Source organism: Phoca vitulina, unplaced genomic scaffold (genome assembly GCF_004348235.1).
Source record: "Phoca vitulina isolate PV1807 unplaced genomic scaffold, GSC_HSeal_1.0 scaffold2, whole genome shotgun sequence".
NCBI lineage: Eukaryota > Metazoa > Chordata > Mammalia > Carnivora > Phocidae > Phoca > Phoca vitulina.
The window spans coordinates 31527637-31553961 of record NW_022589705.1 but is presented as its reverse complement, the minus strand read 5'-3'; the positions used below and the strand labels follow the sequence as shown (position 1 = coordinate 31553961).

At 42.4% G+C, this 26325-nt stretch overlaps 1 protein-coding gene across 6 annotated transcripts in view; it reads right to left on the bottom strand.

Annotated features, from left to right (window-relative positions):
- The window catches only part of MCOLN3 (mucolipin 3), a 28213-nt gene extending 2126 nt beyond the window's left edge, over nt 1–26087 (bottom strand). Inside the window, exons 1-12 of one of the 6 annotated variants that reach the window (XM_032424815.1) lie at nt 25586–26087; nt 22098–22327; nt 18790–18957; nt 13790–13943; nt 12389–12473; nt 12211–12307; nt 6813–6912; nt 3761–3873; nt 3528–3677; nt 1906–2037; nt 1704–1826; nt 683–889 (exon numbers count right to left, since the gene is read on the bottom strand). In XM_032424815.1, the coding sequence (XP_032280706.1) occupies nt 683–889; nt 1704–1826; nt 1906–2037; nt 3528–3677; nt 3761–3873; nt 6813–6912; nt 12211–12307; nt 12389–12473; nt 13790–13943; nt 18790–18957; nt 22098–22325 (1557 nt within the window). In that variant the 5' untranslated portion in view covers nt 22326–22327; nt 25586–26087. Of the gene's footprint in view, nt 1–682; nt 890–1703; nt 1827–1905; nt 2038–3527; nt 3678–3760; nt 3874–6812; nt 6913–12210; nt 12308–12388; nt 12474–13789; nt 13944–18789; nt 18958–22097; nt 22328–25376; nt 25563–25585 lie in introns of those variants that run through there. The other 5 variants (XM_032424790.1, XM_032424782.1, XM_032424799.1 and 2 more) reach the window with 5 other exon arrangements.
- Nucleotides 26088–26325: the final 238 nt, after the last annotated feature.

Sequence of the window (26325 nt, the reverse complement as noted above, 5' to 3'; positions counted from 1 at the left end):
TTACCCTGCCTTTCCATTATTTCAAAGGGCTCAGACTGATTTTGAAAATATCCCATGTGAGTGACAATATAAATAACAGCTTTTCAAATCATATTTCTGACATGTATAAAGCATACATGGCTAGTATTTGATATATCAATCCCTTCATTCTTCTGGAGACCACGCCTCTGGGATGGTCCCAGGCAGGGCCTTGTAAAGAGTATGGGTTCAGTCACAGCACACTCCAAACTAAGAGGTCAATTTTTCTTTATGAAAATTGGATTTTAAAAATTCCCCATAAAATTTTGAAACGCCATATGTTTTGCTCAATCAAAGCCTACTGATTTTTAGAAGTCTTTTTTTTTTTAAATTTATTTAAATAATCTCTATACCCAATGTGGGCTTGAACTCATGACCCTGAGATCAAGAGTCACATGCTTTCCTGACTGAGTCAGGATCTTTATAATTCTAATAAAAGTTTAGAAAGCTTGTTGGAAAAAGCTTACTTAGAGATAAAACTTTCAACATTCTACAAATTCTAATTCTTCATTTCTGTGTCTCAGTATCTAAAATTGAAGTCTTTCTTTTCTACCCTGAAAAAACTGACATTCTATCAGTTCTCCTCTCTCTTAGGTACCATATTTTACTGCCATTCTAGAAATTCTGGAAAAATGTTGCTACTTATGGCTCTTAATGAACCTACCTTAATTGTTTCATATGTATCAGTGATCAGTGCAATGAAAAGACTTAAAATCATATATATAAAGAGGCTGATGAATGAGTAGAGGTAAATTCTGCTAAATAGCCAGACCAAGTAACTTTTTCGTTGCATTTTTGCAAACGTGGCAAACATATCATCTCCATTTATCAGAGAGAAAAGGCACTCAGAGACCACGTTCAGAGAACGGAACTGGAAAAAGAAAAGAGAAAAGTTCACGTTATTCCATGTTCCTTCCAGTGGAGATTTTGTTCATGACAGCATATTAAAAATAATGGGACCAGATATCCCAAGTTCTTCCTGCAAACTATGTAGTTAATCTGACAAAACTACAAGCATTTGCTGTGTGATATACACAACCTGTAAAACGCCTGGGAATAAGCAGCTCCTTCTCGATGCTCCCCTTAATGGGACAGCCTGAACTGAAGAAGGGGCTGGTCTCCACTCTCAGTGCTTTTCTGAGTCAAGTCTTACCGTCCCCTTTACCTACATAGAAAGAGATCCTAGAAACACTTCTGTAGAGATAGCCAAGTCCTAACCGTGCATGCTCATACTTCTCATCTTAAAGCTCATTCCACTTAGGGTCATGGCATTATAATCAAGACAATAACTCTGGTAACAGAATTTTCAAATATTTCTTCAAGTTTGTCCCCATACTATCTTTTTAATAAAGTCACACTTCCAAAAGTCTTGCCTAAATAGCTTACTCTAATATATACTGATGAGTCAAACCCACTAATCTTGACCTCACAGGTGGTTAAAAAAAAAAAAAAAGATGTAATTATCTGATATATTCCACAAAAGGAGGTGAAGTAGTTGAGTGAATCAATCATTCTCTCAAGTTGGTCACACCGTGCCAGTTTATAAACATGACACTAGATATATTCTACCTTCAACATTTTCAGGCTGAGTCACAAAATGGAAGGAGCCCATTTTAAAAGGATAATGAGCCACTGGCACTATTTTAGGAGCTTAACGGTAACAGGAAAGAGTTGTTTATTGGTACCTTATCATGGTACGGGCCCAGCACGATCCATCCACAGAAGCAATAGCCTAAGTAAATCATAGCAGCACAGCAACAGAACCTGATGACATTGGGCAGCGCTGCCTGCAGGGTCAGAATAAGGAGCTGGGAAAGGAAGAGAGGCCATTAGAATCCACTCGTCCCTCAGCCAAAGCAGTGCACTAACTCAGAAAGACAGAAATACCAGCAGCGTGGAGATCCATGGAATCCTTACATTGTACTTCTGAAAGAAGCCGAGGTACCGAATGACTCCAAGCCACACAAGCATGGTGGAAGTCCCAAGAAGTATGCTACAGACATCATAACTTGTTAGACTCTAAAACAGTGTGGGGGGAAAAAACAGATAATTTAGCAGAAATTCATTTGGGCAAAAAAATATTTTGGGGGTTGATATGAATCAGGCACTATTCTAGGTGCTAAGAACAAAGAAATGAACAAAGAGACAAAATGTCCTTCCCTCATGAAGCTTGCTTTCTAGTGTGTATGGGGGAGAGAGAACAGAAATAAATTAACAAAACCCTCAGTACTGATGGTAAGTGCTGAGGAGAAAATTCAGGGGAGGGGAGAAAGAATGGCTATCTGGGTTGCATTTTAAGTGGGGTGATCAGGAAGGTCTCACTAAGAAGGTGGTATTTGAACAAAGACCTGAGGGCAGTGAGGGAGCAAGCCAAGCAAAAATCTAGGAGAGGAGTGTTCCAGGCACAGAGACAAGCATGTGCAAAGGCCCCACAGCAGGAGGATGCCTGGCAAGATAGAGAGTCAAGCCGGAGGGAGTGAGAAATGGGGGAGAGTATGGAGTCACAGAGGTAAGGGAGTAGGCAGTTTAGGGCCTCGTGGGTAATTTAACAACTTTGCATTTTAGTCTGATAGGCTGGGGAGATTGGAAAGCTCTGAACAGGAGTGATATGATCCCATTTGGGTTGCTATGGTTAAGAGCAGATTGTCAGAAGAGTGAGAAGTCTATTGCAGTAATATAGGTGAGAGCTGATGGTGGCTGGGACCAGGCTGGTCATGGTGGAGGCGATGAGGTGGTTTTTGAAGGTAGACGGATAGCATTTCCTCTTGGATTAGATGGAGGGGAGAGAGGATTAGTGAAAGAGAAGAGTCAAGGATGCATCTATGGCTTTCGTCTTGAGCAACTGAGAAGAGTTGCCATTAACTGAAGTCAGAAAGGAGAAGCAGGTTTGGACTGGGGAGTTCTGTTTTAGGTATGTTAAGTTTGAGAGACCAAGTAGACATCCAAATGAAAATGCGAAATCGACAGTTGGATATTTGAGACTAGAGTTCAGAGAAGAGTTCCAAGCTGGAGATACAGACTTTGAAATCATTGGCAGAGAGTTACTATTTAAAGCCACGGCACAGGGTGAGATCACCAAGACAGTGGCAGAAAAGAGCACATGTCCAAGCACTGCACCTTCAGGCATTGTCACTTTAGTCGGTTAGAGAGATAAGAAGGACCCAGCAAAGGATGTCAGAAGACCAGCTTGTGATTTAGGATGGAAACCAGGTAAGTGATAGCCCAGTGAAGAAGTGCATCAACAAAGAGGGAGTGCTTGCAGTGTTAAAATCTGCTGATAGGTCAAGATGACATCCCCAAATGATTCTGACACAGAGGCTTGTGTATCACCTTTGGAGAGCTCTGCCTGAGAGATTTCCTGATGAGATTTAAGAAACTTACTGCTATTGATTTTAAGTTTACTCAACGCAATGTTTGAAAGAAATCGTTTACTCTGCAAATGTTCACATTCTGGGAAAATATTAGTGCAAATCTGATACTGATGATGGCATAAATAGGAAAAAAGTTACCTTCGCTTGAATTTCCATTTTCAGAATTGATCCAATAACTGTCAATACGTCACTAATAATAATCATAATGTACCATCCGTTGACGAATTCCATTCGATCAGAAACAGAAACTTCCTTCTTATAATGGAGGAGGAAAAAACCAACAAATTCCTTTAGGGAAAAGAGGGGAGGCACCATGAATTTCTCTGTCGATCACAGTGTCCGTAGCATTTCTAGAAAGCAGCAAGCCCTACCTGCTGAAGCTGAAGTCCTCTAATCACAGATCGAAGGCACAGGATTAGTGAGGCCAAGCTTGTCAGAATAACAAAGGCATCAAAGATCATCATGTAGTGAGTGTTCTTCTGAACTGGAAGGAAAAAGTGTTACCTGCTTAACTGCTGCATTGCATACCACGGGATAGATGTATAAGATTTATAAGGACACTCTGATTGTAATCTGTCCTCTCTGTGCACAGGTGCAAGTGATTCTTTAGGCGAATGAATATCTAGAGATGGAATTGTTGGGGTAAGGTATATACATAGTTCTAAAAAGAAATCCTAAGAAATTGCCCTCCAAAAAGATCACGCCAGTTTACATACCTCCACATACCTCCACATCTTCTCCACCATTGGAAATTAATAATCTTTTATTTTTGCCAATCAAAAGAGCAAATCTTATTCTCAGTGATTTGAAATGCCATCTTTATCAGTTGCCAAATTAACTGTATGTATTCAAGAACCATCTCTTACCCTTTTGATGTTTGAGTGTATTTTAATGCCTAAGGCAAACACTTCTCATTACTCTTTTTTGGAATTTTTGTTGGCTATTCTTGCTTGTTTATTTTTCCATATATTCTTTAGAGTCAGACTGTTAAATTCCAGTAAAAATCCTACTGGTAATTTTTTTGGGGGGGGATTTATAATTTAAATTAAAATTTATAAATTAAATTTATAAATTAATTTAGGGAGAATTGGAATATATGTAATGTAGAATCTCTTGTCCAAAAGAATATGATGTGCCTTTCCACTGATTCAGGTCTTTTTGCATCCTTCAGAAGCATTTTCAAATTTTTATCTGAACCCATTACACTGCTTTTTAGAATAATTTAGAGTATTCAGACATTCTTTCTGCAAAGACAACAGAGAGAAAAGGCCCTGGTAAGTGTCCTTCACATGAGTATTTAAGAAAGTTAAAAGTCCTTCTTTTAAAAATTACTACAGCCATCAATAACAGATCTTTAATTATCAGCCTGTGGTCTTTTGTTCTTAATACAGTGAGCCTTCCTGCACATCCTATTAAAATATACTATCTGGATGTAAAACACTTGTTAAGAACCCACTATGCGTCAGGTGTTTCTCTAGATGCTGAGGATACAAGTGGTGACCAAGATGGGCCCCCGACTTGGGGAATTTCTATTCTACTCAGTGTGACACACAGGGAAGTAAACAAGTAAATGAACAAAATACTTGCAGACAGGAGTAAGTGATATGAAGAAAATGAGCGTAATAGCTAACAGGTATTGCTATGCCACACACAGTCCTGAGCACTTTATACGTATTAACTCATTTGATCCTCACAGCAACCCCAACCAGGGGGCTGTGATTATCCCCACTTGGCAGGTGAGAAAATGCAGCACAAGGAGGTCCCAGAAACTTGCCCAAGGCTACATAGCCAGTCCATGGCAGAGTCAGGATTCAAACCTTTGCAGTCTGTGTCCGGCATCTGTCACTGTGTATGAGTGGTTCTTGGCATCCCTTGGGAACTGGTAGACATGCACACCTTCCAGCCCTACCCTAGACCCACTGAATCAGAAACAGCATTTTCACAAGCTCTCCCAGCTGGCACAGAAGTTCGAGAACCACTGTTCGAAATGAAAGAGACTGGTGTGGGGGCATGGGGAGAAGAGGCTCGTTTATGCGGCACAGTAAGGGGCAGCAGGTCTCAGGTGAGACCTGAGTGATAAGACAGAGCCACCCACGCAGAGATTCTGGAGAACTGCAAGCACAGAGTCAGCCAGCGTGAGTGGAGTCAGGTGAAGAGAGGTGAGCAGAGGTCTCAGCCCTCATATGCTGTGCTACAGAGCCTGTCTTTATTTGACAAGGTAGACTGCTCCCCACTGATAAAAAGACAAGCACTTAACACTATAGTTCTGTAGTTCAAAGTTCTGTAATGAAGCATCCTATTAATATTAGCCAAGGGACATCTAATTGTTACCAAAATGTCTGCATCTACTTTAGAAAAACCTAAAAACTAAGAAACAAACATTTGAGAGAAAGCCTGCGTGCCAGGTACTTCCATATGCTCTCATTTTCTCTATTCCAAAGTGTGTGGAGAAGTATTGTAGTGTTTACAGATGACAAATAAAATTTGTGATTCACAAGCCTTAAATATTTGAAGTTACCTCATAATGAAAAGAACGCTAGAATGAAGAAATTTCATTTATCCTTAATATCTCATTACCACTTCTGAACTGTGTGAATCAACCAGTAGGAAGCCCTAAAGCAATGATTTTCCAAGTATGGCATGAATAAGGATGACCTGCACGTTCCTAGGCCTCACCCCAGACCTGCGGACTGCCTTGCAGGGAGCTGGGGAACCTGCATCTAAGCAGGGACCTGGGGTGATTCTTAGGCTCACCAGAATCTAAGAACCCCTGACCTAATCCAGCACAGCATACCAAAGGGCCTAAAAAATGAGAAAGATCAATTCTTTTCCAGTCAATCTTCTCTAGTTCAGCCCCCAAATTCTCAATCATACTTAGTCTATACCTGAATTTATGTCCATATTTCTAAGAATGTACCCTTTCCTCATTCCTGAATATAAATATAACATGCGGGATGCTTCAGGGTCCAATCCTACCTGACCTCTCCAGGGCTGTATGATCACAGGCACCAAGATTCACTTCTAAGCCTTAGTTTCTTCGTTTGTGTAAATAGGGATGCTGCCTATCTCAAGGATATTTTAAAACTATTAAAATGTAGGTGGAAGTCCTTATGCAGTAAACACTCAAAAAATATTAGTTTGGGCATATGTGATTATTTTTCCTGGGGGATCATGTGCATTTTTTGGTAGGAACTGGGCTAGTGAGGGCACATGTAGAGGTCAGCAAAAGTCATTTCAATTACTAATAACTTATGCGTTGCCTGGAACATCAGACACCCACAATGAGTTGATCTATTTGCAGAGAATTAGGAACTTGGGAATGCTCTGATTCTTTCATTTGATGCTCCACACATCCCAGTAATTTAATAACCCTTTTATTTTATTTAATAACCATTTTGAAAACTAGTAAAATTCACCACTTACTTGATCCGGATACATGCCAGTCTTTACATTCTCTGATGGAAATGTCATTATCTAAACTTATCTTAATTCTTCCACTATGGGCCTTATTGTCAAGTGTTATCTGTGAAGAACAGGAAAAGGGTCAAAACACACCGATAGTTCTTGAAGCCAAGATGTCTCCAGGCATTAATTAGGAAACAGATCTTCCAAGGTAACAGGATATCCACCCAGATTCTCATTCTAGACTCTCCTCCCCGAGTTGATGCTAGCTCTGTTTAACTTTGGGAAGCGCCCTTTATTTCTATGTGAAATGGGAAAGTTGGACAAGATCTTCTGCCGAGACCTTTTAGTCTCTAAAACCCTATATTTCTAGGACAGTATTCCAGCCCTGGACAATTTATAAAACAAGAGATCTCTCTCCTTCCCACTCTAAGTATCTCTAGATGCCCTCTTGATATGAACAAGAGCTGGTACAAGTGTGCCTTCCCCCTCCCCGGGACTCAGCTGGGGATAGTTTGTTAATGCTGCAGCAATTCTTACTAACACAGAGGTGAATTATCTCAGCCTTGAAACACTTCAGGTGGAGATTTTCTGATGTTCATTCTGGGCCTAGATTTCTTAGTCACTCTAGTACCATATGTATAAAAAAGGATGTGGTAACAGGGAGTCGACAGCCATGTTTTGCTTCAAGGATCACCATTTCAGACACCAGGCACCAAGCAGGACAAAGCCACCCCAGAACACCTTCCATAGTCCTACTGTCTTCCCTTTCTAGCTCTCTCCACTTGCCCCACGCAGGGACGGGGAAAGCACGGAAATCAGCCGTGGTTTTGTTTGGTTTGCTTTTAGTGCCTCCTCGCTCAAGTCTTAAAGAGAAAACATGCTTTCAAAAGTCTGCTCTTTAGGGGCGCCTGGGTGGCTCCATCAGTTAAGGTGTCTGCCTTCAGCTCAGGTCATGATCCTAGGGTCCTGGGATCAAGACTCACATCGGGCTCCCCACTCAGCAGGGAGTCTGCTTCTCCCTCTCCCTCAGCTGCTCCCCCTGCTTGTGCTCTTTCTCTCTCTCTCTCTCTCTCAAAAAGAAAAAAAAAAGTCTGCCATTTAAATGAATTTTATTGAAGCTTCTTCATGTGGGGTAACTAGACATCCCTGCAGATATAAGATTTCAAAGAAATTTAGTGAGTCTGGTCACTTTGTTTCTCCTCACGTTGGACTGTAAGCTTCTTTCCTTGACAAGCAGCTAAAAGTGTTGTCAGTGTCCGCACATCTCCACATCCACTGGAGGACCCAGTCCATGGCCTCACAAAGGAAAGATGCTTCATATTATTTGAATGAGTCAGAAATCTTTGCCGAGGAGAACCCATGCTTTTCCCACACAGACAGTGTCCGGGCCTTATAAATAGTAGGTGCTCACTAAATATCTGCTGAGTAAATATACTTTGGCTCAATGTCAATCACATCTCAGTCGGGCTCGAAGAAGTTGAATTCTTTAAACAAAGAAGAAAAAATAATGGATAGGATTAAGAACAGATTAGATAGCACAGAAAAAAGATTAGTGAATTCGAAGGTAGAGCAATAGAAACTTCCAAAATGAAACACAGAGAAGAAAGATTGGAAAATGAAACAAAAACACGAAACATTAGTGAGCTATGAGACAACTTCAAGTGACCAAACATACATGGAATTAGAATCCTGAAGGGGGAGGAAGGAGAAGAGACAAAACTATTTGAAGAAGTGACGTTTAATAAATGTCAAATATAATGGAAATTATAAACCCACAGAACCAATGCTTAATAAACCTTAAACACAAGAAACTTGAAGAAAATTACACTAAGGCATATCATAATCAAAGAGATAAAGAGAACAATTGAAAAGCAGCAAGAGGGAGGAGGGAATACATCCCCTGCAGAGGAACAAAGATGAAGACCACAGCACATTTCTCATCAGAGCAATGCAAGCTAGAAGAGCAACAACATCTTTAAAGTGCTGGGGGAGAAACAGCCAACCGAGAACCCTATACCCAGTGAAACCATCTTTAAAAATGAAGACGGAGGGGCGCCTGGGTGGCTCAGTCATTTGGGCATCTGCCTCCAGCTTGGGTCATGATCCCAGGATCCTGGGATTGAGCACTGCGTCGGGCTCCTTGCTCTGTGGGGAGCCTGCTTCTCCCTCTCCCTCTGCCTGCCACTCCCCCTGCTTGTGCTCTGTCTCTCTCTCAAATGGATAAATAAAATCTTTATTTAAAAAATAAAATAAAAATGAAGAAGGAATAAATACTTTTTTAGGCATATAAAAGTCTCTCAGCAGACCTGCACTATAAAAAATGTTAAAGGAAGCCCTTCAGATGGAAGGAAAATGATCCCAGATGAAAGCCTGGAGCTATACTAAAGAATGAAGCGTGCTGGAAATGGTTACTTCATGGGCCAATATACTTTTTTTCTGATTATTTAAATTGCTTTAAAAGATAATTGTTTAAATAAAAACTGCTAACAGTGCATTATATAGTTTGTAACACATCTGGAAGTAAACTGTGTGACGACAACAACATAAAAGCCAAGATAGGAGACACAGAAATAGATTGTTACAAGATTCCTGTGCTCTTCATACAGCGGTATAATGTCACTTGAAGGCAGGTGATAATAATTTAAATATGTGTACTGTAAACCCTAAAAATAATACAATAAAAAGTTATAGCTAATAAGCTAGCAAATGAGCTAAAATAGTATCCAAAAAATGATTCAGGCAGAAAAAGAGAGAAACTATATTAATAATCACATGTCATTTAAATGGTCTAAGCACCCCAATTAAAAGGTACAGATTATGAGGTTGGGTAAAAAAACAAGACTTAACTCTATGCTGCCTAATAAGAAACCTACTTTAAACATGAGATACAAATAGGTTAATATCAAAAGGATGGAAAAATATATACCATACTAACACTAATTAAAAGAAAGCTGGAGAGGCGCCTGGGTGGCTCAGTCGTTAAGCGTCTGACTTCGGCTCGGGTCCTGATCCCAGGGTCCCTGGGATCTTCTCCCTCTCCCACTCCCCCTGCTTGTGTTCCCTCTCTCGTTGTCTCTCTCTCTCTCTCTGTCAAATAAATAAATAAAATCTTAAAAATAAATAAATAAATAAATAAAATAAAGCTGGAGTGGTTATATTAAGATCAAACAAAGTAGATTTTAGAGCAAAGAATATATATTGGGGTAAAAAGTGCCATTTCTTAATGATGTAAGAGTCAGTTCCTCAAGTGAACACAAGAATCCTAGATGTTTGTACACCTAATAAAGAGCTTCAAAATATATGATGCAAGAATATATTAAATTGCTATGGATGAATGTTAATGTACTACTTTTACATTATAAATCCAAATGATAGGCACACACAGGAAAGTTTCATAAACAGTTGTTGCATGAATCAAATATCTGCTATATATCTCATATACATGAAGTATATTAGATAGATGTCTTGACAACAACTTTGTTAGGTAGATGGGCATTAAGTCTGTTTTATAAATGAGAAAATTGGAATTCAAACCAATTAACTATTTTACCTAAAGTTACAAGCTACTAACTGGTGAGCTGGAATTCAAATCTAGGCTTGCCTGATTCCAAAACCCTTGCATTTTAAATCAGGCATATATGGCCCCAGTTCATGTTTACTTATAACCATAAAGTTGCACTAATTGTGTTTATTATTAAACTAGCCTATTGGGGCGCCTGGGTGGCTCAGTTGGTTGGGCGTCTGCCTTCGGCTCAGGTCATGATCCCAGGATCCTGGGATCGAGCCCCGCATCGGGCTCCCTGCTCTGCAGGGAGCCTGCTTCTCTCTTTCCCTCTGCCTGTTACTCCCTCTGCTTGGGCTCTCTCTCTCTCTCTGTCAAATAAATAAATAAAATATTTAAAAAAAATAAAAAATAAAAAAATAAACTACCCTGTAGGGCATCAGTTCCACTACAGTTCTGTGAGACACACCGCTAAATCCACAAGGCACAGGCATAGTTGGGTCAAATCTGCAGTAACAGGAAAAACAGAACATCCACCTGTGGCTAATGGGCCAGGTTGCTCTCACCACTGTACTGAGTCATGGGAAAGGGTCTGCAGTTTACAAATGTTTCATTTATTCATTCCACAAATATTTGAGTCACCTACTATGTTCTTTGAGGGATGCAAAGATTAATAAAATGATCCCTGCCTTCAAGCAGCTTTCAGTCTAGCAGAGTTGATGACAAAAGCCTAGAAAATCCTAAAACAAAAGAGAAGGTGGGTGAGCCCATTAAAATATAAAAACAAAACCAAAAATAAAACCCTGGAGTTCAGAGCACAGAATGTGTTCCTAACTGAAGCATCACAAAGAGGGTCCAGGAAGACGGTGTCAGTTGAGCTGAGCCTTGAGGATTGTAAAACTTCTGAAAAGTGCCATTTCTCAGTTCGAGAGTGGTGCAGGGGGTGGTAAGGGAGAGGAGGGAGAAGAGACAAGACTGGATAATAGCTCAATTTTTTTAAAAAAGTCAAGTAATATTGAAAATTCGTAACTTCCCAGTTAATATTAGGATTAAAATTTGTAGCCTAATACAAAATAGTCTTATAGTTTAGTGCTTTTTCCTGTTAAATGATAACGCATAATTCTTAATTACACTATATTTGGAAATTTTTTTAACCTCAACCTCTGAAAACTTGATTTCTCATAGCCAATTAGTTGAATATCAAGGACAGAGCTCTGGTACAAACTGCTGCTGAAGTAACAGCAATCTGGACTGTGTGAAGGCGAGTTGTATCAAATGCTGTTCCACGTATGCCCCACACAGCATTGGATTACTGACCCTGAGCCTCGCGGGCTGATGAGCTCACATGGGAGGCACCTTGTGCTCTCTAGAGAGCATTAATAGCTCCTTTTGCAACTGGAATGTAGAGAACAGAGATGTGGCAGGGTGGGCTGAAGGGGGAGGAACCAGAGCATCCGGAGGTGGCCCAAGGAAGGCACTGTGAGCAATAACCCAAAGGCTGCACACATCTACAGTGAGGAGCCTCAGCAGCCAGAACCCCTGGCAATGACCGTAAGCAGAGAGTCACAGACTGGTATGAGCCAACTACAGAGGACCTACGAGCTCTCTGCTACTTTTGTATTGAACACCTCCCCTGTGCCAGGCACTGGTCCGAGTACTGGAGACCCTGCGCTCAACAAGGCAAGGTCCCCGCCCTCACAGGACTTCCACTGAGGTACAGAGGATAGATAATTAACAGGTAAACAAGTTACTGTAACAAAACAGAGCCAGCTGTACCAATGTTTCCCCTGGGCACATTCAAGTGGGAACATCCTATATATCTGACCACGCTTTAATAGGGGTAGATGAAACATGTAACGAAATCAAACAATTTTTCTTCAGCCCGGGACCAAATTCAGCCCAGCCCACGCTTACAGTCAGAGTAAAGTCGTAACAGTCAGGGAGCTCGTGATGACGAATGGTCTGCAGATTAATGGCCTTCAGTTTAAACTGCAGCTCCACAGTTAGGAGTCTAGGAAACAGAGGAGGCTTTAGTGCAGTGAAAACATACACACCCAGACACACAAGGTTCACTCCCAACTGCCTCCCTCACCTATGAAAGTCCAGCGTTAAGTTGAGTTTATTTCCTTCCACTGTTCCGATGTGAAAAGGTTCGTCTGGCTCTACAAAGAAACATTCTGCCATAGAAAGGAACAAAACATTATGTATATTGCCTAAAATAAATAAGTGAACTGCATCTTGGAAGGATAATATATTTAAGACTAGATATTCAGATTCTACCATTCTTCTGAATTAAGATTTAAAAGCTAAAGGTCAATATCGCTTGGTTACAATGAGTCATTTATTTTTAAGATGCAAGTGGCTACATTTCTGGAGTGAGTGAAGGGTAGGACACCTGAACCTGAACTCTGTCTCATTAGTCTCCTATAGAATGCTCTCTTCCTTCCTGCCTTTGTGAGCCTAAACTTTGCGTCCCTTCTCCCTTTTTTGTAACCTAAGCATAAGTGTGAAGCACTTATACTACCTAAGATAAAATTTTCTAAATTTAAAGGATCTATTTTTTAAAATACTATTTTATTTTAAAATTAAAAAAAAAAGGAAGACAGCATTTTAGGAGATTTCACTAATCTACACTGTAATCCTTGACTATCCCTCTCCAAAAACCGTCCCAGTGACTATTGTTAAAAGTATCCGGATACTTAATTTTTAACTCAAAGACTTAAGTAAGTATTTTAGGTACACATTGTAAATAGAACTTTGCTAATAAAAATAAGCCACTCAAGGGCACCTGGGTGGTTTAGTTGGTTAAGTGACCAACCCTTGATTTCAGCTCAGATCTTGATCTCAGGGTTGTGAGTTCAAGCCCTGCACTGGGCTCCACTCTGGGCATGGAGCCTACTTAAAAAAATAAATAAATAAAAATAAAATAAAATAAAATAATAATAATAAGCCATTCTATTCTAATTCCTGGTTCTGGTTCCTCCCTAAACCCACCATCAAAGATACTAAGTAGAGAAGTGCAGTTGAGGGGAGGGAGTTTTATATACATGATGACTTTGCAAGTACAATGTTTTATAAGGATAGTATAAGTTTATATAACTGGCTTATCCAGTGCAAGAGGAATTGGAATATAGAGGCTAAGAATGTAGTGGCTCAGAGCACAGATAGCCTGGATCAAATTTCAGCACTACCTCTTACCAGCTCCATCTGGACCATATCACTTAACTCTCTGAGCCATACTTTAGTCTTCTCTAAATTGAGGATAATAATATATCTTGCCTTATTGGTTTGTTCTTGCTGTTGTTTTTAAAAATCATGAGTTACAGTAAAGGGCTTGGGACAGTACCTGACACATAATAACTCCTACAAATTTTCTTACTATGACCTAATAGCACAGACCAAATGAACATTTTCAGAGATGAAATTACCGATTTTAAGGATAAATCAAGGAGTTAAAAAAAAATGGAAGCTCCAGTTTCTTGAAGAACCTCACCAGTTTCGATTTCTGGATCAATGTCAAAGGTATCATTTCCAGGACAGATGTTTCCTTGCCTGTAGAAGTGCTGACAGATGGCCAGAGCAGACTGCTCCATGCCCTTGTTCTCGTAAGCATGATTCCCAACCGACGTGTTGCGGAGCTGCAAGTACTTCAAACCGAAAAGAGAAACAGAGAAATGGGAACACCAGCCAGACAGAAATGAAGACATGATTGCCTACCCACCCTGCCTATGAAACGGGCAGGTTCCAACCTGCTTTCTGGGTGGAGACACTCACGTTCATGTTCACGTTCACGTCGATATGCAGAGCACATGACATGCTACTGTGCGCCAGGACAGTAGCCTTCAGAAAGCACTCCCAAATTAGAGTTCTGGGCTCCAGTCTCATTTCTGTGAGCGTGGGCAAGTCACAAATTTTCTGAGCCTCTGGTTCCTTGTCTACAAAATTAAAGGCTTACAGCACATCAACTCTGTGATCCTTCCTTCTTTAAAGAACTAAGCGCAGGAATTGATTTTTCGCATTCAGTGTGAATACAAACTTTATCTCTGAACCATTTCTTATTAAGGTCAGAGTTCTGCTTTGCTGTTGTAATATAGGAAGGGGGATACAATTGTTCCAAGCTAACTTGCAAAACTTTTTCAACAAACAAACAAACAAAACTGTTGCATCTTTATCACTGCAAGAATACAGGCTAGTCACTTTCACAGCAATATTCCCTTGTCCTAGGGAGTCCTATAAATAAAATAAAATGTAATTTTACAAATGAGGATCTCATGGTACTTTGGAATAATCATCAATTTAAACTCTGAATGAGGGCGCCTGGGTGGCTCAGTCATTAAGCGCTGCCTTCGGCTCAGGTCATGATCGAGCCCCACATCGGGCTCCCTGCTCCGTGGGAAGCCTGACTCTCCCTCTCCCACTCCCCCTGCTTGTGTTCCCTCTCTCGCTGTGTCTCTCTCTGTCAAATAAATAAATAAAATCTTAAAAAAATAAATAAACTCTGAATGGATTTCTGTAGAAGAAGAAAACGTGCTTCAGAGCTTACTATGAACAATGCTGTTTGGCACAATTAGTGATACAAAGAGAGTGATATGGTATCCGTCCCCTGGAATTAACAATTTAGGGGGATGGACACAGAGCTAAATAATCCTACTAAACAGTGCGTGTGAAACATGCCTAAATTAAATGAAATAAATCATTTATAATCTGAGCCTATGGGATAAATGCTGAACTGGGCCTCGTCCAGGCCACCAAGAGCAGCATTTTACCAGATCTGATACATGGTTCTCAGTTCTCATTTAACTTAGTCTGCCGACGGTGTCTGATGCAGCTGAGTGCTTTCCCTTTCACAGGACACTTCCTTCACTTGACTTCTGAGACACAGGCTCTCCACCTCAGTCTCCTTTGCTGAATTCTGCTCTTGCCAACCTCTACGTCTCAGAGTACCCTTGGATTCAGTCCTTGATTTCTTCAGCTGCATTCTCTCCATAAGTGATCTCAACCAGTCCCATGTTGAAACACTATCTATATGCTGATGACTTCCAAATTTATATCTCCTGACCTCTCCACTGAATTCCATACATGGGTAGCAGTCTGCCCGCATGACACCTCTGGTGTCTAAGACGTATCTCAAACATAAATGTGCAAATAGAAAAACCAACTCCTTCCATGAAAATGCCCTTCTCAATCAGTGACTCCATAAGCCACTCAGCTTCGCGTAGAAGCCACAACTTAGAAATGGTCCTTTAGCCGCTTTCTCTCATACTTCACTTCTGGTCCCTCAGAAAGCCATGCATTACTATCAGATTATATCCCAAATCTGCTGCCTCTCATCGCCTTCAATGCTCTCACCCTTGTCCGTACCACCTCATCTCTCCCCCTGCCAAACTGAATCTCTTCAGTGATCTTCCTGCTGGCCATCTGCCTCTCACCACAGTCCAGTCCCCATATAGAACTAAGGGGACTGTTACAGGAATAAGTGAATTAATGCATGTAATGCCCTTAGGACAGCAATACCCAAAACACAAATCTATTCTATGCTCTGTTCATGCCCTCCTTTCTCCCTGAAGGGCTCCTCCCTGAACCAGCTACAGACTGCCTCCCCATACTCTGGTCTGCCCTGCCCACCTGTCATTTATCAGAGAGGCCTCTCCTGACCACCTCCATTCATTCCATTCATTCACTCTGCCTGTTGTTGTTGTTGTTGTTGTTGTTGTTGTTTTGTATACTTTTGTACACTTATAACCAACTGACAAATGATATCCTTATTTATTTACTTAATGCTTATCTCTCCCTTTTAGAATATGACTTCCTCGACTTTGTCTATTTGTTCACTGTAGTATCCATGCACCAAAAACAATATCTGAGGGGTACCTGTGTGACTCAGTTGGTTGAGTATCTGACTCTTAATTTTGGCTCAGATCATGATCTAGGGGTCCTGGGATTGAGCCCTGCGTCGGGCTCCCTGTTCAGTGGGGAGTCTGTGTCTACCTCTCCCTCTGCCCCTCCCCACCCCACACTCTCTCTCTCTTTCTCTCTCTCTCTCTCTCAAATAAATAAATAAATCTTAAAAAAAAAAAAAACCAGTATCTGATACAAACAGATACTAAATATTTGAGGGAATAAATATTAACCTTTGCTAATGTATATTACAGTCTCTCCCCTACTGAAAGCCCTCCGATGGATTCCAGTCTCTCTCAGAATAAGTTTCAAAGCTTCTTTCCAGGGCCTATAAAGGCCTGAGAGACCGGACCTAGCCCAGCCATACCCACCTCCTTCATTCCTCAAATATACTAAATGTTTTCGGGCTTTGAGAGCCTTCGCTGTTGCTACTCCTTCAGCCTGGAATATTCTTCCCTAGACTGCAAGTCCTCAGAGAGGCCTTTTTTGACCACCCTGAGGCAACTGTTAATGCTCTTACGTTAGCTTAAGTGTTAACTTCTTAGCACTCATCACTATCTGAAACCAAATGATTTTGGTTAAACTTGTTAAAATCCATCTCCTCCATTAGAATATAAATTCCACAGGGCAAGGAATTTATCAAGGCCACTGCTCTAACCCCAGCACTTAAAACAGTAGTAGGCATAGAGTAGGTAGGTACTCAGATATTTGTCAAATTTATGATAAGGTCAAAAAATTATTAAAATGCAATAGTTGCTCTTCATTACTAGAGCTAATCTATTCACAGTGAGATGGTAAACCGCTAGGACAGGGTATGTAATTACAGCACTAAACTCTGTTAGCACCGGGACTGGGGAAAGGGGCTGGAAATCTACGGTAATAAAAAGAAGCTGCAGGGGCACCTGGGTGGCTGGTCATTAAGTGTCTGCCTCGGGCTCAGGTCATGATCCCAGGGTCCTGGGATCGAGCCCCGCATCGGGCTCCCTGCTCCGCGGGAAGCCTGCTTCTCCCTCTCCCACTCCCCCTGCTTGTGTTCCCTCTCTCGCTGTCTCTCTCTGTCAAATAAATAAATAAAATCTTTAAAAAAATAAAAAAAAAAAGAAGCTGCATAAGTTGTTAAGTAGCATTATGTCCTACGTGTAGGGAGCAAATAGTATAACAGTGGAGATACTCGGTTTTGAGGTTTTTGTTCTCTATTCAAGGAAATAAGTGGATTAAGCCTTGCTAAAGCTACTCTGAGCCAAACTGGTAGTTTTATATTGGGGGTGGGAGGGTGTAAGAGGTAAACAGTCCATTAAATGAAAACAAAGGTAAAAGATCTTGAGTGTGGTGAGGTCCCAAACAGACCAGTGCGCCTGCAATGGTGTGTGATGGGAAGTAAAGCTGGAAAGACAAGCAGGGGTCATGAGGTAGAGTCATACAAGTATGGGGTCCTGTAGCCCTCTGAGCACCCACTATTTGTGAAGCAATCCTCACAGGAATTACCTAAAGATCTGAGCCTCCTGACCACAGAAACTTGTGTCTTGAACTTTGTAAGATTTTGAAACATAGAAGATCCAAGGTGCAGGGCTGCAGGTAACCTGCTAACATTATAAGATATGCTCTGGCCAAACTTCCTTGCTGTCCTAATAAGACTCTTCGTGGAGGTCTGTGCAAGAGCTCGATGGTCGGGGCAAGTGGTAGGACTGTGTCCAACCAAGGGAAGCCCTGGAGCTGGAGTCAGAGGACTCTAGGACAGGAATGGGGTGTGTGGGACTAGGGCTGGGAGGCAGGTGACCTATGGGACTGACCGATGGGGCCCCCAAGTGGCTGTGGCCTCTGAGGGCTTTCATCAGACTGGGCATCTGTCCTCACTCGCCTCTGCAGCTCTGCTTTGACAGAGGAATTTTTCACACAGATCCATAATTCTGTTTAGTAACTTACGCAGCTTACTTCCATCACCGTAGATTTCTGACCAATTTACACAGTCCAAGGGTTAACAGAAAGCCTTGATGCCATAAACACATATGTCATCCTAGCACTTTACTATCTCACTGTACATAGATTGTCTCTAGATAATTAAGAACCATAATTGCACTATAGTAATTTTTACTTTCGGGGGGGCAGTTAATCAATGTTACAATAAAAGCATTGTCATGTATGACATAAAGGCCTTACTTACTTTTTAAACAAGCTTTCAGGTCTTAGTTGCTATATATGCTCTGCAAAGTTAATATTCTCATTATTTGTTAAGGGCCCCTGAACGTATAAACTCTGAAGACTTAATGACTACTTACAACCAGGGCCATGGTTAATAATTTTAAATCTCTGAGGTACTCATGCCAACCCCTAGCTCTGATTCTTTTAATTAATTCTTTAAAGTTTCTGTCTCTTTGTTACTAAACCAAAGCTTTTCTCAATTTCTTGTTTCATGGAAGCTCAACGGTGATTTTTTTTTTAAATAATTTTAAAATGGTTTTATACGTATCATTTATACGTATCATCACAAAAATGTTCACCCTTCTACAGTGGAATGTCAGCTTCTATTATGTACATTGCTAACAATTTCCCAGTCTGTTCTTTCTCCCAAGTAAGAACACACATACTTGGATTTACCTGGTTCACTGCAAAGGTGATCTGATCGTATACATCACTTTGTGTGTACACCGCGTATGTGTCATCCATTCGGTCCATATATCCTTTTAAGAAGAGGTGTTTGAATGCTATAGTGTTCTCTTCCTTGAAAGCTACAACCATCTGGTTACTTAGCCCAAAAAAGACCAGCTTAAAAGAAGAAAAAAAAAGGGGTTGAAAAAGCAGGGGAATAAAAGGTCTCCATATAACAATCAATTTATCTATTCAAGTCTAATTTGTCCTGAATATATTCAATATATATTAAACTTTTGGTAGCTGTAAATTAATCTGGCCTTAAAGATAAAGTGGGCTTCTAGTTTTAAAATGAAAGAAAGTGGCTTTGCACATTTTCATGTATGATCTTACTTACATCGTTGCCCCCACCACCACTTTCAGAGAAGTCCTCCTTTAGGAGTTTAGAGAAGCAAGGTCACGCTGGCTAAAGAAATGGGAAGGTTTCCTTAAGAATGAAATAATGATAGAAAACCCTGGAAGCATGTGCATAACTTGGGTGGGGACATTTGAGGAGCACAGGAAAAAGGCTTAGAAGGTAGAGTGGAACTTAGTACTTTGGGGGGGACACTGAAGATCCCAGCACAATCCAACTGAAGGAACAGCAAGAAAAAAATGTCGGCAGAAAAACTGGAGGCAGATGGTGCAGGGCCTTAAATGGCAAGTAGATTTTAAAATGAATTGTGCAGGACATCAAGAAGGCTTTGAAGCAGGTGTACAATGCAATATAAGAAGTTCCTTAAATAAGTCTAAGCCTCCAATCAAATGACTATAGTTAATTGTCAGTTTAATTATCAAAACTGTGACAATAAGACCAAAAATAAAAAACACCCTTTCAACTGATCTCTAAATTAAAGAATATTAACATAATATATCCTTACTATTCATGCAGGACTGACCCCAGAGCTTTACATGAAACTCAGTTATTCACGCACAAAAAGTTGTTTAACTGCGCTGCTGTCATATTAACGTAAGCTCTTTCAATCATACCTGAAACTTTACTCCAGGTGTCTCTTTCACCTTCTCTTCCCTATGAAACCATCTCAATCTCTTGCTCTCTTGCTCTTTCTCTTTCTCTCTTGCTCTCACCTTCTCTCTCTCTTTCTCTCTTGCCCTCACTCTCTCTCTCACACACACATAGGCGCACACACACACTGTAAGTTTAGAACATACACTCTGACCTGGATCTCAGAGTGAAACAGGGTGTATTTTATATGGAAAAGGGAAACAACACTGAGCACCTATGTGCCATACCAGGAACTTCCTGCATACTAATCCCACAGTACAGTTCCTAACATACCCATTTTAGAGATGGGTACATAAAGGCCCAGAGAAGTTAAATAATTTTTTCAACACATCACTACCAAGTGTATAGTCAAAATCTGAACCCAGGTCTAACAGAAATAATGCTCTAGCCACCCTATCAAGCTACACAAAGTAGTACAGGGTCTTACTGGGGAAAAGTTGAGCATGCAAATCTTTTCTTTTCTCACCTCTCCTTGTGATGTATGCCCTGCACCCCACACATGCCAGTGCTCTCCATCTAACTGGACTTTTATTTCCAAAGAGCCTCTTTAAGCCAAGTGTCCTATTTAAATCCCAAGAAGAAGACAGCTTGATATTCCAGGGATTTTACATATAATGAAGCAGATGACTGAAAAGCCTCCAGAGAATTCCTAAAGACCAATTACAAATGAGTACCCCCCACATGCCAGCACCGAGCTGGGTCCCAAGGATGCAATGCAGAAACAACAGTCCCTGCCCTCAAGGGTGTACCCATGGCAGAGAGAAAACCCCTGTAACTCAGAGACTGTACCAGGCCTTGGGGAAAGGGAACACTTAGTAGGGTGCCTATCATCAGACCTGTCTTTCTTTTGCTGCTGCAGACACAAAATCTCCAAATGAACTTCTTTCCCCTGAGAAGAGGGGATCTGTCACCCAGCCACCCTGTTTTGCTCGGTTTCAGAGTCTTTATGTAATATTTGCTTGATTGCTCTAATACAGATTAAGGAAACATCACAATTAAGAAAAACCCTCTGGGAGACCTGGGTGGCTCACTTGGTTGAGCGACAGACTCTTGGTTTCAGCTCAGGTCATGATCTTAGGGTCATGGGATCGAGCCCTCTGTTGGGCTCCGTGCTTGGCGGTGAGTCTGCTTAAGATTCTCTCTCTCTCTTTCTGCTCCTCTTCACCCCCCACCCCAATCTCTCTCAAATAAATAAATAAATAAATAAATCTAAAAAAGAAGAAGAAGAAGAAGAAAAGAAAAATCCTCAGATGGAGCCTGGCTGGCTCAGCCAGGGAGCTGAGGGTTGTGAGTTCTCATCCCACATTGAGTACAGAGATTACTTAAAAATAAAATCTTAAACAAAACAAAACAAAACAACCCCTCAGTTCCTTTTAAGAATGCCTTTTATATGCTTATTACTAACAGGCTTAACATCTTAAACCATTGGCCACTTTTCCTCTTAACCACCCTAGGAAACAGAGGATGGTTAAATGAGCTCCCTAAAAAATTTAGGAGTAATTAAGAACACAGGTCTTAGAGAGAATAAAATCTGAGTTGAATCTCAGCTCCACTCTTCTAGTTTCCTGACTATGACAGATTATTTTACCTCACTAAGCCTCAATATTCTCATCTGTGAAATGGGGATAATTACTCTCACCAGTAGGAAAATATATCTTCACAAGAGTAAATCATAATCACTATATATAAAGAATTGCAAAATATGATTTCCCCAAGAAATGTCAACAAAGTCAAGGACACGAGATTCAAACTCTCCTAAAATGAAGTCTCGTATTTCACTACCTATGCCACTCCTTTTTAGTTACCTCCACATTTTTCCACTGCAGGGCTATGAGAATCCAAGCACTTGCCTTAACAGAAAACCCTTGAAGTTTCTGAAGAGAGAGAAATTCCTAGGAAACTAGGAAGGAAAAGAATCCTCTGGTAGGGCAACAGCTAGTTTTCACGGCTGATTTAGAAACCTTCAGCTTCTCTATTACAAACCAAATATTAAAATTTTCTTTTCCTAAAAACTGATTCCATTGTGTGACTAAAATTGTAATTTAATGAAAGATGAGAAGGAAAAAAAGTAAGGGAAAAAAAACCCCAAAGTCTTCTTTCACAAATATTGAAGAGAGAGGAGTTTAAGATTGTATGTTTCCTTATTTCTTGTTCTCCATCATACATACAGTTCAAAGTTAGAAAAAACCACCGTCCTTACTCCTCCTGTTACTAAAAGAGGCCTCATTAACTCATGATTTGAGACGCTTACCTGTATAGTCACCATTGCAATTTTTAGAATTTGTATGGCAAGCTTCCATGGTTTTCTGCCTCGAGCCCAGAACTTCTCACAGGGATTCATGAAAAAAAATTTGAGTTTTCGCCTCATCTGGTCTTCTAACAGAAGCTCCTCAGAGGGCGATGTATGCTGGTTAAAAGTGCAGCGATTTTCCTCTTCCTGAGAGCTGCAGCTACTTATAACAACCACAGGATTTGCCATCTCTGGGGAGAGGGAAAAAAAGACTGTTTCCATTCTGTAACTAAAGGCACAAATCCATATTCTTCGTGATAGTAGGATAGTTGAAGAAGCCCAAACAAAAGATCTGGTTTCAAATAAGCACCATTGTTCTAAACTGCACTTTAGGTGTTTACAGAATCAACTAGAATGTAACATGTCATGTTTCTTTTTGTTTCAGTTACTAAGTAAATTTTCACCCAGTTGAAAGTTACTGAATTCATGGGCTGCTTCTATTAGTAAGGATTATATGCACATATAGACAGTAATGTATACACTCTCTGCCTCATTCAGTAACAGATATAGTTAGAGCAGGGTGACCTGAAAGCTTATGGAAGGGTTTTAGAAGGTAGGTGGACCCTGGAATTAGAAGCAAAATTTTATATACATGAAAATATGGCCACTTTCCCTGCAGTGATAAAGTTTTATCAGATTATCAAAATAAGTTTAAAACCACTGAGTTAAAGGTCTCAAGGTGTAAGGTAGAGAACTAAGGCCGGGTTTGGTGTCTAATCCTGGTTCTATGACTTGACACCTCTGTAACCCTAGGCAAGTCACTCAGCCTCTCTGAGCCTCAGTTTTTTCTTCTACAAATTGGTAATAACAATACCTATCCTCATATGATTCTGATTAAATAAAAATGCAAATAAAGCCCTTGCATAGGGTTCAACACTGAGCAAACAGCTTCACTCTCCCTGCAGCCCCAGCAGCCAGGGCAGCTTCCTAAACAGGCACCAAGATTCTTAAGGAGCAGTGGAAGCTCAGGAAACTTAACTGTTCTACAAAGGGGAACGCAGAAGCTCAATTTAAGTCCAAATCCCAATCAGCCACATCACTTGTATTTGATTTTTATTGGAGGCCTTATATTTATGTAGTACATTTTGCTTTTCAAAGTACATCGGATCTATTATTTCTTTTGTCTCTTTGAAAAGGATGGGGCTAGTTTTATTGTCTTTGTAGTCAGCTTTTCCAAACTGACTAAGACGTCACTCCAGAAGTGGGGACTTCTCTTGGATTTTCACTCAGATTAATAATACTATGGAAACCCCAAACCACGTGGGAGAGTAGAGTGCTTCCATGTAGACTAGAAAGGCTGGCTCTGTAGTGATATTTTTACAGTGACTTCTCTACTCAGAAGTCAAGGTGGGCGTAGGAGGGAATCAAACTATAGTAATACAACATCTAGCAAGTCGCTGTTTAGGTATCACCCTGCTTTTCAAGTATAGAATCCCACATTTGGTTCTGATTCAAACATTCTTAGCAAATCCGACATCTCCAAGTAATAGATATTGGCTATAAAAACTAGCTATGGGGAAAGTTTTTACAATATTGATTAATGAAAAGATTAACAAGGATAGTGCTGAGTCAGTAAAGCATGAAACATATTTGCAATGGCATAAAAATAGCATATGCAGTATCTTCAAAGTGAAATAATTATGATAGAACTCATTCAGGTATGGTTCTTATGTCTTAAAATCCCTGTCAAAGTATGAGTACAGAAACTCTCAGGTAAAGACATAAGGGAGACAAAAAAAGTTATTAATCCCTTAGGATTTTCATTCAAGAACATTTTATTTCCTTCTTCAAAAACGAGCATTTAAAGAGACATTATCTATGGGATGTAAAATGAAGGTGATTTTATGTTAATCAAAACTGGCACATGAATACCAACAACAGTAATGAAGCTCGTAATAACAAAACATGTTGGTGAATTATAGATTTGAGGGTATGTTGGTGAATTACAGATTTGAGGACACATTAAGCCCTTTCTATTTTGATACAGGGAAAAGTAAACTTTAAACAAACAACACACGCCGTGTAACAGTAACCCAGAGGAACAAAGAGAAAATGAGCCAACCACAATTAATTTATTCAGCACATGGCATCAAGTTGTCCCCGAAGCAAGGCATTTCATTCACAAGGACTGACCACTACGCTGCAAGCGTTTAGCTTTGCCAAGTCACAGAGGCCCTTGGAGGGGTGCACCGTATTTTTTTTAAAGATTTTATTTATTTGTCAGAGATGAGAGAGAGCACGAGCAGAGGGAGCTGCAGAAGCAGAGAGAGAAGCAGGCTTCCGCGGAGCAGGGAGCCCGATGCGGGACTCGATCCTAGGACGCCAGGATCATGACCTGAGCCGAAGGCAGACGCTTAACCGACTAGCCACCCAGGCGTCCGGGGGGTGCGCTTTAAAAACAGCGAAGTGTCCGGACCCCTAGCCGCCGAGGGAGTGCCAACCACCCTTCACACAGCCCCGGAGCTGCGCGCGGGATGCACGGTAGGCGGAGACGCGGGTCAGGAGAGTCCGTCCGAGGGACTAGGCGCGCTCTTAGAATCTACAGACTGACACACACAGGTTATTTATTCACGGCGACGAGAGGCTTTATTGGACTGAGCTGCAGAAAGTTAGAGAAAACCAGGGAATATGTATATTTAGAAAAACCTCACAGTTGATAAAGTAACACAACCTAATTTCTTCAGAAGCGCTTTCTCACTTCACCAGACACGAAACTCCTTTCTTTCCTTCCTTCCCTCCCTCCCTCTTCGTTTCACCGGCGTCGGGACCGACCGCGCGAAGCGCTGCGGCCCGGGGCGGGGAGGAGGTGCAGCGGCTCTCCCGAGAGCGCCGCCGGCCGCAGCGCGCCCCCTCCCCGGCCTCCGCGCCGCGGGCAACTTCCACCGCGGGGCCTGGCTGGAGGCCGCCTTCGCCCAGTCCAGGGACCCTGGCTTTGGCCCCCATTTCCATCGACCCCCCCTACACACACACACGCCTCTAATAAAGGCCACTCGCGTCCAGAGAGGCTGGCTGAGCAACTTCAGGACCGTCTCTGAGCCCCCGCCCGGGTCTTCCAGGGCGAGACTCTGCCGCAGGTGGCTCTCTGCTCTCGGGGTCCCTGCCCCAGGCTTCCGGGTGGGCGACGGTCCGGGCGGGGTTGCGCCGCAGAGGTGCGGCTACCCCCAGCCCGAGCGCCCACCCACCCCGCGGGGCCCCCGCCCGAGCCCCGGCCGCCACCAGCCGCCACCAGCCGCCACTGACCTTGCGCGGGCGGCGGAGCGCGCGCCGTGCCGAACCGCTGCAGCTCGCACCCGGCTCCCACCTGTGTCCCCTCCATGGCGCCGACGTCCGGGGGCCTGATCCTCCCTCTCGTGTCAACGACGGCTCGCCCCATCGCCGTCCCTCCCCGCACGCCGCCGGCGCCGCTCCCACGACACATGATGCTCGGGGCGGCGCCGGGCTCGACTCACCTGCGGCTCGGGGGCAGCGTCAGCGGGGCGGGGGCGCCAGGTCTTCGCAGCTGCAGGGGGCGCGGCAGCTCGGCGCGCCGCTCCGGAAGCCCCTGAGACTCCGCTCAACCCCGTCCAACCGGAGCCCGGCGGCCGCGAGTTGCCGCCGGTGGCATCCTCCCCACTTCGGCCGCTTTGACTCGTGACCCGCTTCCCCTTTCCTCCCACTCCTTTCCACGCCCTTTCTGGGTAGTCTTTCAGCCGGCCAGGTGGGGCAAAGGAGGCCTCCGATTGAGCCCGGCGCTGTCCGCGTCTCTGGACACCCCTTCACGCCCCTCCCTGTTCCCATAAACAACCCGCATAGCCCTATAGCCCTACTCGCGTTTCTCCGGTGCTCCGAGGTGACGCGCTGTGCGGTGCAAGTGCGTGGGCTGTGCGCTTCCGACCGCAAAGGGGCCACCCTAGCGGCCCAGGCCTCTCCCTTGCTTGCGGGGGGTGGACACGAGGATGGAGCCTGGAAGGAGCCTGGCTGCGGGGGGTGCTCAGTCCTCTCCAGCGGCAGTCCGTTCTGATGTCTGCCTACAGGGGAAATCATCAAGTGTAAGACTTTGCAGGCCCGAGCCTTGTACCTCCTCTAGGCCTTCAGGCTTTGCAGAATTGCCTGTAGACCGTTAACTAGACTCCTCTAGACCGGGTGCTGGGGACAGAAAGCCCTGGAAAGCTCTTAGGAGAAATGTGACTGGATATACTTGAGGTAGTGA